Source organism: Eurosta solidaginis, chromosome 5 (assembly GCF_040869045.1).
Source record: "Eurosta solidaginis isolate ZX-2024a chromosome 5, ASM4086904v1, whole genome shotgun sequence".
Classification (NCBI taxonomy): Eukaryota; Metazoa; Arthropoda; class Insecta; order Diptera; family Tephritidae; genus Eurosta; species Eurosta solidaginis.
The window spans coordinates 20,891,899-20,907,435 of record NC_090323.1 but is presented as its reverse complement, the minus strand read 5'-3'; the positions used below and the strand labels follow the sequence as shown (position 1 = coordinate 20,907,435).

The window sequence follows — 15,537 nt, the reverse complement described above, 5'->3', positions numbered from 1 at the left end:
TTACTTTTACGAGGACGTATGAGATCCCGGCTTTCAAGTCTTTTTCGATGGGGTAATACCGCATATTGGATAGAACCCAATTTTGTGGTCGGGAGAAATCGACACGAGCTACCTCTCTACTCTAGGCAAGGGTCGTACATGGACATTATTTACTATATAGATAGCCAAGCCAATTCTGATATATGGGAGATTGGTCTTGTGAAATGTACTCGGAACGGCCGGCATTATCAAACAGTTTGTATCCGCAACCAACACTTAAACCTTAGACACTTTTATCCTAGACAGGGCAGACGAGTGTGTGCCTACAACGGCCCGCTGAGAAAGCTTCACCACCTCCATAGCTCGAGAAAGGTATGAGATAGGGAAGAAGGTGAAGGGGTTAAAGTTGAAGGTTTGACAGGAACTCGACATAAAACAGATTCAAGGCCGAGCTTCTCTCCAATTTGTGTCGTGCTTCTTTTAACTTTTTCTACGAATTGGCGGGACGTGACCTACATGTTTTACGCAGACTGCGAACGGCATCTCGGCAAGGTAAATGAGTTTTCACTGAGAAGCTTTTCATGGCAGAAATAACTCGAAGTGTTTGCCAAATCACTGCTGAGGGCGACCCCGCTTAGAAACACTTTTTTCTAATTGAATAAACTTGTTTCTAAATTTTTGATATAGCTTTATCCGGGGCTCGAAAACAGGATATTTGATGTGGTATGCGGAGCACGCTACCACCACTTTACTCGCTTCCGGCAATATAACGTTTTGTCTCGAAACAAAATTTGAGAAGGGATGACGGAAAATCGTCACAATATAAATCTAACATAACTATTTACCTCTGGCGTCGTTTCGGGATCCGGTGTTGAGGATTGTTGTTTTTGTTGAGCATTTCCTGGTATCACCATAGGTGGATTGAGTCGTCTACGATAATTTTGTATTTTACGCAATGTGCAGCCTAAACGCCTAGTAGGCTTATAACCTGGCAGTTGCTTTTCGCGCCTGCAATGAGAGTGTGAAAGAGGATAACATGAATGAATAGAGAAAAACCCACACGCCGATCTTCTCTAACTTACATAGCAATCTCCTTTTCCTTCTCTTGCAGCTGCGTCATGCATTCACTTAATTCTAAATACAGGCGATTTGTCTTTTCCAACTTATCTTCATATACGAGCCGTATATCTTGCGCATGCTGCCACTCGGCTGTGCGTCGTCTTATTAAATCCTGCTCGTATTTATGTATACTAGTGCCATTTTGTGTTATTTCTTTTAGATGCGAACGCACTTCCTCCTTCCACGATTGTTGCGCCTCAAAATAGACTTTGTCGCTTTTGCGCAAAAGCTCTGGACCGGCAATTTCCAGATGCGTTAATATTTGGCCAAATGAGGGACGATTACGCGGCTTGGTATGCCAACATAAATTAACCAATAATTTGAAGCCTTCTGGGCAACTGGACGGTATTGGTAATTTTAATGAGTTATTTCCTACACCCCAAATAATGGCAGACGAATCGACATCTTTGTAGGGTATTTCGCAGGTAAGCATCTCCCACAGTACAACGCCGTATGACCAGATGTCCACCTTCTCGGAACATGGTTCGTTGCGTATCACTTCTGGTGCCATCCATGCCACAGTGCCAGCGAAACTCATTTTCGTGCTAATCTCATTCCATTCTTTGCTTGTACCAAAGTCGCTGATCTTAACAATTTCATGTTGGCCGATTAATATGCTAAGCGGAGGAGGGATGCATAAAGTATTTTGAATTTAGCATTGCATATTTTCTCGAAACTCATTCATACTCACTTAGGACTCTTCAAGTCACGATGTATAATTTTATGCGAATGCAGATATTGCATGCCGTGCGCTATTTGCTTCGACCATGAGACAAGCCGGGATGGCAGCATAATTTTCTCCTCCTTTAAAATATTTTGTAGTGGGCCATAAGGGCAAAACTCCATAATTATACAGTAGACGGGCGGTTGCGTGCAGACGCCCCTAAAAATGTACCAAAAAAGAAGAGCATACAAAATTACTCAACTTACAAAATTCCTTATACTCTGCGAGATCTTGTCTCAACTCACTTGAACTTAATTATATTTTGATGATCCAATTTTCTTAAATGCTTAATATCTGTTTCTTTCAGTTCTTTCACCTTCTTTACCGCTACAATTTCATTATTTAACTTTCCGCTGAAGACTGCACCTTGCGCTCCACTACCTAACCACTCCAACCCGGTAATACATTCGAATGGTATCTCCCATGCATAGTCTTTTGGATCTTTTATTTCAATTACACCACTTTTGGTCATAAAGGAGAGTATCGGTTTCATACAACCCAGCAGGCTAGTCATTACTCCAAAACCCTTGTCGCGATAGCCATGCGTGGGCGTCCATCGATGTTGGCAGGTGTTGTCTGAACTACTGTCTGTTACGTTATTATCTACTTGTGGGCGTCGGAAGTCGATGTCTGTTGCGTATGATAGGTTTCCAGCACCTATTCTCATTTGTTCCAATCCATCTTGAATGCAGGCCATGCTGGAAAAGAGATTGAGAATAGTTTTAGTTTTTTTGCGAAATCGGTAAGTATTCATTGAGATCGTCTGAACCTATCGATTATTATAAAATCCGTGAATTTTGTGAAATTTGATCTAATAAAATCAGGGAAGAGGCTCTAAAACGATGTGCATAGGGTGAAATAGAAATGGGAGGAGCGTGGAGAAGGTTTCAACAACTACTACAAAGTAGCGCTTAAAAATATGTGCAGCAATGGCCATAGGACAAACAGATGGACTACTGTAACGGCAACATGGCATCAGAGCTCGATAATGTACTTTAGGCATTATCGAGGAGAGAAGGAGCAGTTAAGCAAGGCAAGGCAAGACGTTAGACATTAGAAGCACTATCAACAGTGCAAGAGATCTATACACGTTGAATGATACTCAACAGGGCGCATCATAGCCCCACAGTTGCTAATGCCAAACGGCGCCATCAGCTTTCACGTCGGTTTCCTGTAACAACAATCTTCCTAGTAAGAATAGGAGTATTAAGGAAGCAGCCCTTTGTTGAAACTGCCATTTCCTTGGACTTCCGACCATTCTGATCACAATAGACTAGTGACACGAACAAGTACCGTTACAACAACAACAACTATCTAAATAACTTGTTGACTCCCTCAACGCTCAAATTCCAATACCAACAGTGTTTTTACAGAAACTCTCCAAGAGATCGCAGTTTATATAGTAAGCCCACAGAGGCCTCGTAGCATATTGTCACATGCGGAGCACCACAGCAATCCATTTTCGGTCATGACCTTTGCAACATCAATTGCAGTGCTCATAATATACACAAAATACTAGCGTAGCGCATGTTTTGCAGCAGAGAAAGACTGAGAGTCCTCAAAAAAAGATAATATACCACTAGAAGTTGGCCTCAAAAGCTTCTTGGGAAGTATAACCATAAAAACGGTAGTAAACTGTTCAGACTTAGGATTAGAGTCCCGACTGAGGCGCAGTAGAATAGATGTTAACCAAAACCACCACCTTAGATCTCTTTGCGCTCGAAAGAACCCTCTCGGTAGCAAAAAATCAGGTAAGACGAAAAAGAGAGCATGGATGTGATAAGCTAAGAAAGCAGGTAGGAAATGTTAGGGCAGAATCGCAGGAATGAAACTGATGGATAGCGAGGCTATCTGCACACCAAGCTCTCCGCACTTATCTTTGTATATAGAAAAGAAAAGTTCGAGCACAAATGTGCATGTACGGCTCTAAAGATGAAGGCATTCGGAACTTAGCATCTTTTTTTAAATTGTCTAATCTAAGGGACCCTTTTAATACCTCCAAAAAATGCTCATTTAAGAAGTCCTGAAGGATAACTTTTTTCACCTCAAAAGACACTTTCCTTCATCGGATATGCGAGCCTTTAAGTAGCCTCTTTAGGAGAGTGAGCGCCCAAAGTACCAACATTGTACCTGTTCCTTGCAGACCACATTGGTTGGCTGATATTGTTTTATTTTTGTTGCAGCAACAAAGATATAGTGCTTGTATAAAGCTGTCGGAATGAAATGCCTGTATCGAAATTCGACTTCGATTCCTCGATCCAGCGGGAACTGTCTTTCCTATTTGTCAACCGATGTTCCACCAACGAATGAGAGGATAGGATGTACCGTGTTCCGCTAACGATCTGGGATCTGGGGGGGGGGGGGGGGGGGGGGGGGTTGCTTTTCTGGAAAAAATGTTACCCTCATGTTGCATTCTTAAGTTCGAACTTTTGAACTAAGTTACCTGACTATGCAAAATGGTTCATTTTGTAGGTCATGAGACCCCTTTTGTTATTCAGTGACAAATATTTGGATAGCGACACTATTTTTAGAAAAGAAAACGCCACTAGTTAAACAAACGGCCTGATAAGTACATTGTACTTCAAGCGGAGTCTACCACCATTGAAAGTTTTGATGATTTATTGTTTTCAGGCAACCTACTCTAACAACTTATCTCAGTTGGAGTACATGGAGGCCCACAGTCTTTGAAATTTATTTCGATTTCGATGGGTCGTTAAGTAAGATCTCTTAAGATTAGTGTTTACTTCCGTAAAACTATGGTTTTTAATGCGGAGTACGCCTCTCTTGTTGACAGCCCTCCACTCAAAAATAGACGTCTTACACTTAACAATTAAAGCAATCATTTCTTTGAGCTACATCACGCTGTACTTATCGCACACTTATTGGAACTTAAACGATAGTAATCTTAGTTATGTATATGGCGATGTAGCGAATGCAAGTACTGGAAAATGCGAGCCCCGAAGTTGATCTTTTGGGAGTGTAAATGAATGCACTATCTCGAAATTTCGACTTATGAACGTAGTATCAATCTATATCGGCTGGCTTTTCGAAAAGTAAAGTTTTGAAAAACGCTTTATTTCAGAATTTGTTTCAAAAATGCCTTATCTCGGCATTTCAATACATTTTGTGTTGGGGTCTATGAAAAAAATATTTGAGATAGCGGATTTTTGAAAAAAGTTCTGAAAATGTTTATAAAGGACAATTTCAAATTGGTAGCCGAGGAAGCGTGATATTCCACTCAGCCGTTGAGTTGTTTGAAGGGGTATCTATCTCAAAATTTTCTTCAGAAACACACTTCACAGAATTGGTTGAAGAACGTCCAATTTCAGAATTTTTTTTAGAACGCTCATAACGTATTCAAACTCTTTGAAATGGGCGTTTTAGAAGCAAAATCAAAAACAGGGCATTCCTAATTCTGAGAAACAGCGTTAGTAAAAAAATTCAAGATAGGGAGGTAGGACGTCAGTTTCCAGAATCTCATGTGCGATTGTAGGCTTTTTGTCAATCGCATTGAAACTCGCATTCCCATCCGCATACTAACAAAATTCGACATTCGCAACATCCCTATCAGCTAATAGCGCATAAGTGCTAACTCACAATTCTCCATGGAATGTTTCACACTTATTCGTTAAAAATTCATTTTCAAATTCAAAACTTAATCATAGCTAATTGAAATTTGTGTACAAGTTAACTGCTGATAATAATTACTTAATATCAAGACCGGGAAGTATACCGGGGGCCGACCTATTTAACAAAACTAATTTACAAAACGTATGGTGCGATTTCCTTGAAATTTTGTAAGGCGATACTTCCTTGACAAGCTTATTGTTTGAAAAACTATTTCGTTAAATCACATTCAAGAGAAAGAGGGAAGGAAGATAAGTAGCGACAGGTTGAGGGAGAGTAAAGAAAGTGAGAGTAGGAAATGGAGATACAACTGGAGAAAGTGCGATGGATGATATGAAGGAGAGGAAGCCAGAAAATGGACGGAGATGAACAAAAATAAGGCGAGGTTGAGGTAGAGGTGAGAAAGTCAGAGTAGAAGAAAAAAAGTCGGGAAAGCGTAAGGAACAAGATACGAAGAAGATAGAGGGGTCAAATATTGAGAGGAGGAGGGAGAGGTAAGAAGAAACAAAGATTTTTTATTTCAGAAGCCTTAATATGGAAAATACCTCTGTTTACTGGGGGAGTAGATACAGCGCAGGGACGAATATCGTCATGCAGGGAAACGTCTCAAACATCTATCAATATCATATATATAGAAATGATTGCGAATCTACAAACTGCACGTGCGTTAGTTTCATACAGTTTGCAGACGTATATAAAAACAAGGATATTGAAGTGGGTTGGTAAGAGATGAAGCAGGTATTCAATGTTTGGTATAGAGATTCCATGTATGAAGAACTGAAGTGAGAAAGGTAGAGGGAGTGAGAGTAACAGAGGGAGTGTTAATGTACTGGGAGTGACAGAAGGAGTAGTAATGAAACTGGTAGTGTGAGAGGGAGCTTTAATGGATCTACGAGTGGAAGCAGAATGGTAATGGAAGTAGGAATAGTGTGTGATTGGAAAAGGGATTGGGATTGTAAGTGGTAATGGGATGCGGAGTGGGAAAGGGTACGGGAGGGAAAGTCGGTGTGGGAGTGGAATTGGGAGTGGGAATGGGTTTGAATAAGAAATGGACATGAATAAGAAGAAAAATTTAAGATAAAGAAAATATCGGGAAAGAGAGTGAAGAGAAGAATGGGGCCCCACTTTTTAGATGTAGGCAAACCAATTTTCGGGCAGAACAAAGTCTGCCGGGTACTCTACTACATGAGGGAAATGGGGGGAAAATGCAGCGAAAGATGATCGGACAGGACAAAAGTCTACTGGTTCCGCTGGTTTTTTATAATTCTATTAAATGAGCGTATACAAATTCAAAGAATTTTCAAGAGTTATAGGACCACCCTTATGTATAGGTTGTGTGTAAAATGTTTATTTGATTTATGCACGGATAATATTATTTTTTTCCATAATCCTTTTTACGTATGTATGTATTTAAATTTTTTATTGCAAGTGTGTGTTCCACAATTTCAAACAAAAATGAGTACGTGCTTCCCAAAGATTACAGAAAATTAACAACAACAATAAAGACAATTATTTATTTAATAATTTGGGACAAATTTAAACAAAGTGACATCAGGACGGACAAGACGACAGCTATTTCGATTATACCTTGTAAATCTCTTCAAAGCCTTTTCTCCCGGGAGTGGGAGTCGAACCCGCACTCCTACGATAGTTGAAATGGTTATAAACGCATTCAGCTACGTCATGCCTTAGTTGTTGTAAAGTTTTTCCCAATTGCTTTTTCGCATATATTATCTTCCACACATTACATAATTCGTATGTAGTTATGTGTTGAAGTTATGCCTGTTTGTAAGGCGGTTTTCAGAGAAACTTGGTATTTGTTGTTGTTTTTGTTCTATTTATAGAACTACAACGAATTAACCAAATTTTGTCTACTTATATGAGTTAACCGGGGATTGCCCGTATCGCTTTAAATGTATGAAAACATTTATTTTAAGCAATTTTTAATTTTATAATTTATTTAATAATTTGGGAAAAATTTAAACAACGTGACATCAGGACGGACAAGGCGACAGCTGTTTCGATTATACCTTGTAAATCTCTTCAAAGCCTTTTCTCCCGGGAGTGGGAGTCGAACCCGCACTCCTACGATAGTTGAAATGTTTATAAACGCATTCAGCTACGTCATGCCTTAGTGGTTGTAAAGTTTTTCCCAATTGCCTTTTCGCATATATTATCTTCCACACATTACATAATTCGTATGTAGTTATGTGTTGAAGTTATGCCTGTTTGTAAGGCGGTTTTCAGAGAAACTTGGTATTTGTTGTTGTTTTTGTTCTATTTATAGAACTACAACGAATTAACCAAATGTTGTCTACTTATATGAGTTAACCGGGGATTGCCCGTATCGCTTTAAATGTATGAAAACATTTATTTTAAGCAATTTTTAATTTTATAATTTATTTAATAATTTGGGAAAAATTTAAACAACGTGACATCAGGAAGGACACGGCGACAGCTGTTTCGATTATACCTTGTAAATATCTTCAAAGCCTTTTCTCCCGGGAGTGGGAGTCGAACCCGCACTCCTACGATAGTTGAAATGGTTATAAACGCATTCAGCTACGTCATGCCTTAGTTGTTGTAAAGTTTTTCCCAATTGCCTTTTCGCATATATTATCTTCCACACATTACATAATTCGTATGTAGTTATGTGTTGAAGTTATGTCTGTTTGTAAGGCGGTTTTCAGAGAAACTTGGTATTTGTTGTTGTTTTTGTTCTATTTATAGAACTACAACGAATTAACCAAATGTTGTCTACTTATATGAGTTAACCGGGGATTGCCCGTATCGCTTTAAATGTATGAAAACATTTATTTTAAGCAATTTTTAATTTTATAATTTATTTAATAATTTGGGAAAAATTTAAACAACGTGACATCAGGAAGGACACGGCGACAGCTGTTTCGATTATACCTTGTAAATATCTTCAAAGCCTTTTCTCCCGGGAGTGGGAGTCGAACCCGCACTCCTACGATAGTTGAAATGGTTATAAACGCATTCAGCTACGTTATGCCTTAGTTGTTGTACAGTTTTTCCCAATTGCCTTCTTTCGCATATATTATCTTTCACACATCACATAATTCGTATGTAGTTATGTATTAAAGTTATGCATGTTTGTAAGGCGGTTTTCAGAGAAGGCTGTCGCCTTGTCCGTCCTGATGTCACGTTGTTTAAAATTTTCCCAAGTTATTAAATAAATTATAAAATTAAAAATTGCTTGAAATAAATATTTTCATACATTTAAAACGATACGGGCAATCCCCGGTTAACTCATATAAGAAGACAATTATTGTTTATGTCTTTTTAGTATTTACATTTTTTTTTTGTTGTGTGCATATTTTTGTATATATATTGTATAAGTTAATACATTTACCTATAACAAAAATAATCTCTATGACAAGAATCGAATATTCGTTCCGATTTTTTTTGCATTTTCGATGGAATTGTTTTGAACTTGTGACGAAATAGGTACATAAGTCCGCTATTAAATTAGCGGGGAATACGAAGTGAAGAAAACAACAATTTTTTTTTTTTTGTTTTTGCGATAAGATAGTGGAATTCGCCCATTTTTATATTAGGGTGTTCCACTTTTCGGCAGTACTATTTCTTTTTTCAAGTTGAAAAAAACACTATAGAAGGAGTTCTAGGTAAATAAAGGATGCAGTTCAATAAAAGATTCCATTTCTCATACAGATTATCTGCATTAAAGATTTTTTCTTGGTATACAATTTTTTAAAGAAAGTAAAGATGGGACTGTCTTTTAGTTATACCATTCATGAATGTGACTGAATTGAGAACTGAATGCATTTTAAAGAAGAAAGTTGCTTACTTAAGAACGGAAATTGTCATAGCCGATGAATAAGTTATTTTTAAGAGCATCAGCCTATATCCAGCGCAAATCATGCTGATTTTGAAGACAATTGCGCTATTGCTAACGCCCTACTGAGAGTTATGGTATAAACTCGAAGATTTTTACAGAAAATCAAACTTTTTGTTTGATATTAAATTCTTCTTAAAAATTTCGTTTAATTATTCGAAATAAGCTGTTTTATTAAAAACCAGCCAATTTTACGCAAACATATTAGTCTCTCTTGAAAAGACGGGTACCGGTGCGTATACGTAACATTTTTTTAATTTGGTATAGGCGAAGCTAATATAAAAGCATTATCAAAATGGCATTCTCTTTATACTAATTGGGGATCTACCTCAGTTATATCGACTACTGAGTGGAATATGACCCTCGGCTGGCGTTTCGGTAGCTGCTTATTTCAGCACACTTTAAAAGAAACGCCCTAACACGTTAAACTTTATTGAGTGACGCCATATGAATTTGAGTATTTGTATCAAAAACGCCATATCTCAGTTTAAATTAAAAAACATTTTAAGTTGAGGTGGGTCATTTTTGAAAATATTTGAGATAGGGCTTTCATGAAATGGTGTTCTTCAATAAAATTCTCGAAAATTTTGCGGAAGGAGTTTCTGCGAATTCTGAGTTGGTACGTTTTCGAACTCATAATCAAGATAGGATGAAACTCCATTCAGTCGTCCATATAAAAAATTGTTTGTTACTTACAATAGAGAAAAAGTTTAAATTTAAATAAAAATTTCTGATTTATAGAAATTTACGCAATAATTTTTACTGCCAATGCTGCAGAAACCAAATTTTGCTTTTCACCTTCACTAATTGTTTAATTAGAAAAAGCGAAAAGCTTCTCAGTGAAAACACCTGCCTTGTGGATGCTGTTCGGAGTCGGCGTATTAGGTCCCGTCTCGTGAATTTGTAAGAGAAAATATAAGGAGCGCGATGCAAATTGGAAAAGATGCTCGGTCTAAAGTCACTTAGGAGGTTATCGCGCTTTGCATTAATTTTTTAATTATTTACATAATTAACTGCTGAGTGAAATGGGCATATAAATCCCAAAAAGAAATTCCTTTAATCGGATTTTTATAGATGTTGAGATATTGACATTCGAATAGCAAGAAAATTGGAGTTTTCTTCTTGTCTAAATTTGAAAATTTTTTAACAGTTTTATATTCTGAAAGACATTTTATTTTCAATAAGGCTTGAGTAAAAAATATGGCCTAATAAATAGCACACCCTAATATACACGAGTATCTGTGTTTAGACCGAACAATAGAAGCAAAGCCCACAATATTTATTAGCACATCACACCACTCTGAAAAAGCGACAGGTGAAAACAATACAAACAAACATCTAAACAAGCAGCGATGCACAAGTGTTTGTAAATAACATTGGTTAGCGCATTTTTTTCCTTTTTAACAATTTTTTATTTTACTACGTTTGCTGTTTTCCATTGTCCATTTTTATGTTATACTTTTCTATCAAAACAAAAATAAATAAACAATACTTGGTGCGATTCAACTCTAAGAAGATGTAGGCCGAGCTTCTCTTCCAATTTGCATCGTAATCCTTTTTTCAATTTCTGAAGTTGGGATCTTAAGGGATCTAAATGTTTGATGCCGACTCCGGCAGCTGTAAGGCAGATGAGTTTACACTGGGAAGCTTTTCATGGCAAGTATATACTCGAAGTGTTTGTCAAATATCTGCCGAAGGTCGACACCGCTTGCACAAACTTTTTCTAATGAAACACATTTTTATACCTTTCATGAACATGAAATGGTCTATTAACTTTGGTCCGATTCATCAGGGCGACGAACTGAGTTGATATAGCCATGTCCGCCTGTCCGTCCGTCTGTCTGTTTGAACGCAAACTAGTCCCTCAAATTTTGAGATATCTCAATGAAATTTGGCACAAGGATGTATTTTTGTATTATATTAGACATTTTTCGGATCCGGTAGGATCGGACCACTACAACATATATCTCCCATACAACCGATCGTTCTGATAAGACGATTTTGGTCATTCCTGCCGCAATTTAGAAAGTATAAACGTGAAACTCTGTGATATATATTCTTATATATCATAGAAGATATCCTGAAAAAATCATTTCGATCGGAGCTATATATAATATATATCCAATATATATCCCATACAACCGATCGTTGAGATAAGGGGGTTTTTTGCCATTTTTTATTTTATATTTATCATAAAAATCGTTTAGGTATGTACATCTGTTCACTATATATTTCTTATCTTATACATCCGATTATTTGGAGATTACGAACAAGATTATTGTTCAGCCCCATTCATGAAAGGAATGAAGTCTTCGGCATAGCCGAAGACAGTCCCGTCCTTACTTGTTTTTTTAATTTTGAATGCTGCGTTTCTCGGTACTTGAACCAAGGAGCTTCGGCGGAGCACGCTACCACCACACCACTGCCTCCGCCATTATATTAATTTATGTATATGTATATTAGAGCGGGTCAAATTTCATAGGAATGAGCAAGGAACAGAAAGATATGTACAGTTGTTAACATCTGCTTCCAAACGTGTTATAGAAAAAAACGTGAAGGTGTTATGGCTGTTACAGCAGAAAGTCGTGAAAAACAACCACGAATGGAGAGCAAAAAATATTTTAAAAAATAATAACATAACATTACCTTTATTTTGAAAAATACGTTAAAATGGTCAATTCTAAGTAATACTTTTTTAAATAAATTACATTAAAATTATAAAAAATGTGTTTTTTGCTTGTTACATGAAAATATATATTTTTTTTGAAAATTTGTTTCTACTAAAACGAAAAAAGAAAAACTAACAGTGAATGAAAGTTGTTGGAAATATTCTGAACTTATTTTAGCTGTAAAGAAAAAAAATGTCCATAAAAAATTTGCTAAAAATGATAATATAGTAGTTAAAAGTTCATTTTAGGCTAATTTCTCATAATTTAAGCCTGATGTCTCTACTAAAATTCAAAAACACTATAGATTTTAATACAGATTCTGAATTATACGTAAAATATCTTTAAAGTAAGCCCAATATGATGTTTTTCCTATAATTCTATCAGAAGCTATGAATATTTTTTGGTCAAACCCTACATTCATATGGCAAAATATCTATTTTCAAAAGTCGGGGACTCGGAGTCGGACTTAAAGCTAAGGTGTCTTCAGCAATTTGTCTTAGAATCATCTGTAGATTACGTTTTTGCTAAACGCCTGATGAAAAACATCCATCCATACAATTTGACCCGCTCTAATGTATATGTAAGTATAAATAGTACAACTCTGACATGGTTTGGCCACGTGTTTAAACAATATTTAATTACGTACTTTTACAATTTTTTGCTATCAAGCAAATTTAAAAATGTATCCTTTCGATTTATCTGTTAGGCTGGTATATGCGTTTTTACTCCGTATAGGTTAGGTTAGGTGGTAGCTGCCCCGATGAGGATATCTCACTTGGACAACACGAAGGTCCGTTGTGATACCAAAAATAACGGTGACTTAGATCTAGCTACTTAGAGAATCGTTGGGTAGCAACGATAAAGCCCCGAATGATACCTATATCAACTTGGATAAATCCTCGGGAGATGCAAGTGAGTCGCGACCGAAGTACTTTCGCCTAGTTCTGGAAAAATCTGGACTCCGTATAAAACAATAAACAAATAATTTACTTTTTTATCAATTCAAGGTTGTATATTTTATCATGAAAAAAAAATTTTTTTGCAAAAACAAAATTTAATACCCAGCTGAATTTCGCTGAGATGAGTAAAGAGTTTGGCATTTTATCAGTAAGAGTAATGAATGTAGTGAAAGGTGTATAGGTAAATATGGACATCTCGAACTCATATGTGTGTACAATGTGGGTATACGACTTTCAATAGACGTTGATACACAAAGAAAAATATTAAAATAAATACAAAGCGTGATATACTTCCGTGGAGATTTAGGCCAAGCTTCTTTTTCAATTTGCGTCGTGCTACTTTTAACGGTATCTGTAAGCAGATGAATTCTCACTGAGAAGCTTCCAGAAGAAATACCACCGAAGTGTTTGAGAAACCACTGCTGAGAGCGACCCCGTTTACACAACGTTTTTATAATTGAAGCAATTAGTCTCTGAAGATTTTGATGTACACAAAATCGTTCTAAAACGAACGAAACAAGTTCAAAACAAGTAACGAAGGCTAAGCTCGGGTGTAACCGAACATTACATACTCAGCTGAGAGCTTTGGGGACAAAATAAGGGAAAATCACCATGTGGGAAAATGAACCTAGGGTAACACTGGAATGTGTTTGTATGACATGGGTATCAAATGGAAGGTATTAAAGAGTATCTTAAAAGGGAGTGGGCCATAGTTCTATAGGTGGACGCCATTTCGGGATGTCGCCATAAAGGTGGACCAGGGGTGACTCTAGAATTTGTTTGTACGATATGGGTATCAAATGAAAGGTGTTAATGAGTATTTTAAAAGGGAGTGGGCCTTAGTTCTATAGGTGGATGCCTTTTCGATATATCACCATAAAAGTGGGCCAGGGGTGACTCTAGAATGTGTTTTTACGATACGGATATCAAATGAAAGGTGTTAAAAAGTATTTTTAATGGGAGGTGGACGCCTTTTCGAGATATCGCGATAAAAGTGGACCAGGGGTGACTCTAGAATGCGTTTGTACGATATGGGTATCAAATGAAAGGTGTTAATGAGTATTTTAAAAGGGAGTGGGCCTTAGTTCTATAGGTGGACGCCTTTTCGATATATCACCAAAAAAGTGGACCAGGGGAGACTCTAGAATGTGTTTTTACGATACGGGTATCAAATGAAAGGTGTTAAAAAGTATCTTAAATGGGAGTGATCCTTAGTTCTATAGGTGGACGCCTTTTCGAGATATCGCGATAAAGGTGGACCAGGGGTGACTCTAGAATGCGTTTGTACGATATGGGTATCGAATGAAAGGTGTTAATGAGTATTTTAAAAGGGAGTGGGCCTAAGTTCTATAGGTGGACGCCTTTTCGAGATATCGCCATAGAGGTGGACCAGGGGTGACTCTAGAATGTGTTTATACGATATGGGTATCAAATGAAAAGTGTTAATAAGTATTTTAAATGGGAGTGATCCTTAGTTCTATACGTGGACGCCTTTTCGAGATATCGCCATAAAGGTGGACCAGGGGTGACTCTAGAATTTCTTTGTACGATATGGGTATCAAACTAAAGGTATTAATGAGTATTTTAAAAGGGTGTGAGCCTTAGTTCTATAGGTGGTCGCCTTTTCGAGATATCGACGTAAAAGTAGACCAGGGGTGTCTCTAGAATGCGTTTGTACGATGTGGGTACCAAATGAAAGGTGTTAATGAGTATTTTAAAAGGGAGTGGGCCTTAGTTCTATAGGTGGTCGCCTTTTCGAGATATCGACGTAAAAGTAGACCAGGGGTGACTCTAGAATGCGTTTGTACAATTTCAGCCATTTTTATACCAAGATAAGGTGAGCTCAGATAAGTACGTGAACTAAGTTTAGTAAAGACATATGAATTTTTGCCCAATTTATCGTGTTAACGGCCGAGCGGAAGGACAGACGGTCGACTGTGTATAAAAACTGGGCGTGGCTTCAACCGATTTCGCCCATTTTCACAGAAAACAGTTACCGTCATAGAATCTATGCCCCTATCAAATTTGAGAAGGATTGGTAAATTTTTGTTCGACTTATGGCATTAAAAGTATTCTAGACAAACTAAATGAAAATGGGCGGAGCCACGCCCATTTTGAAATTTTCTTTTATTTTTGTATTTTGTTACACCATATCATTACTGGAGTTGAATGTTGATATAATTTACTTATACACTGTAAAGATATTCAATTTTTTGTTAAAATTTGACTTAAAAAAATTTTTTTTTAAAAAGTGGGCCTGTTCGTAATCCGATTTTGCTAATTTTTATTTAGCACACATATAGTAATAGGAGTAATGTTCCTGCCAAATTTTGTTATGATATCTTAAACGACTGCCAAATTACAGCATGTAAAACTTTGAAATTACCTTCTTTTAAAAGTGGGCGGTGCCACGCCCATTGTCCGCAATTTTACTAATTTTCTATTCTGCGTCATAAGGTCTACACACGAATAAAGTTTCATCGCTTTAGCCGTCTTTCGTGATGAATTATCGCACTTTTTCGGTTTTTCGAAATTTTCGATATCGAAAAAGTGGGCGTGGTTATGGTCCGATTTCGTTCA

General features: G+C 37.2%; 1 protein-coding gene across 6 annotated transcripts in view; it reads right to left on the bottom strand.

The window, feature by feature from the left end:
* Positions 1–15,537, bottom strand: part of wnd (wallenda) — a 100,541-nt gene that overhangs the window by 6,881 nt on the left and 78,123 nt on the right. For all 6 annotated transcript variants that reach the window (XM_067788065.1, XM_067788060.1, XM_067788061.1 and 3 more), the window contains 4 exons: positions 2,068–2,520; positions 1,790–1,981; positions 1,062–1,715; positions 825–987 (listed from right to left, as the gene is read on the bottom strand). In XM_067788065.1, the coding sequence (XP_067644166.1) occupies positions 825–987; positions 1,062–1,715; positions 1,790–1,981; positions 2,068–2,520 (1,462 nt within the window). The remainder of the gene's footprint in view (positions 1–824; positions 988–1,061; positions 1,716–1,789; positions 1,982–2,067; positions 2,521–15,537) is intronic.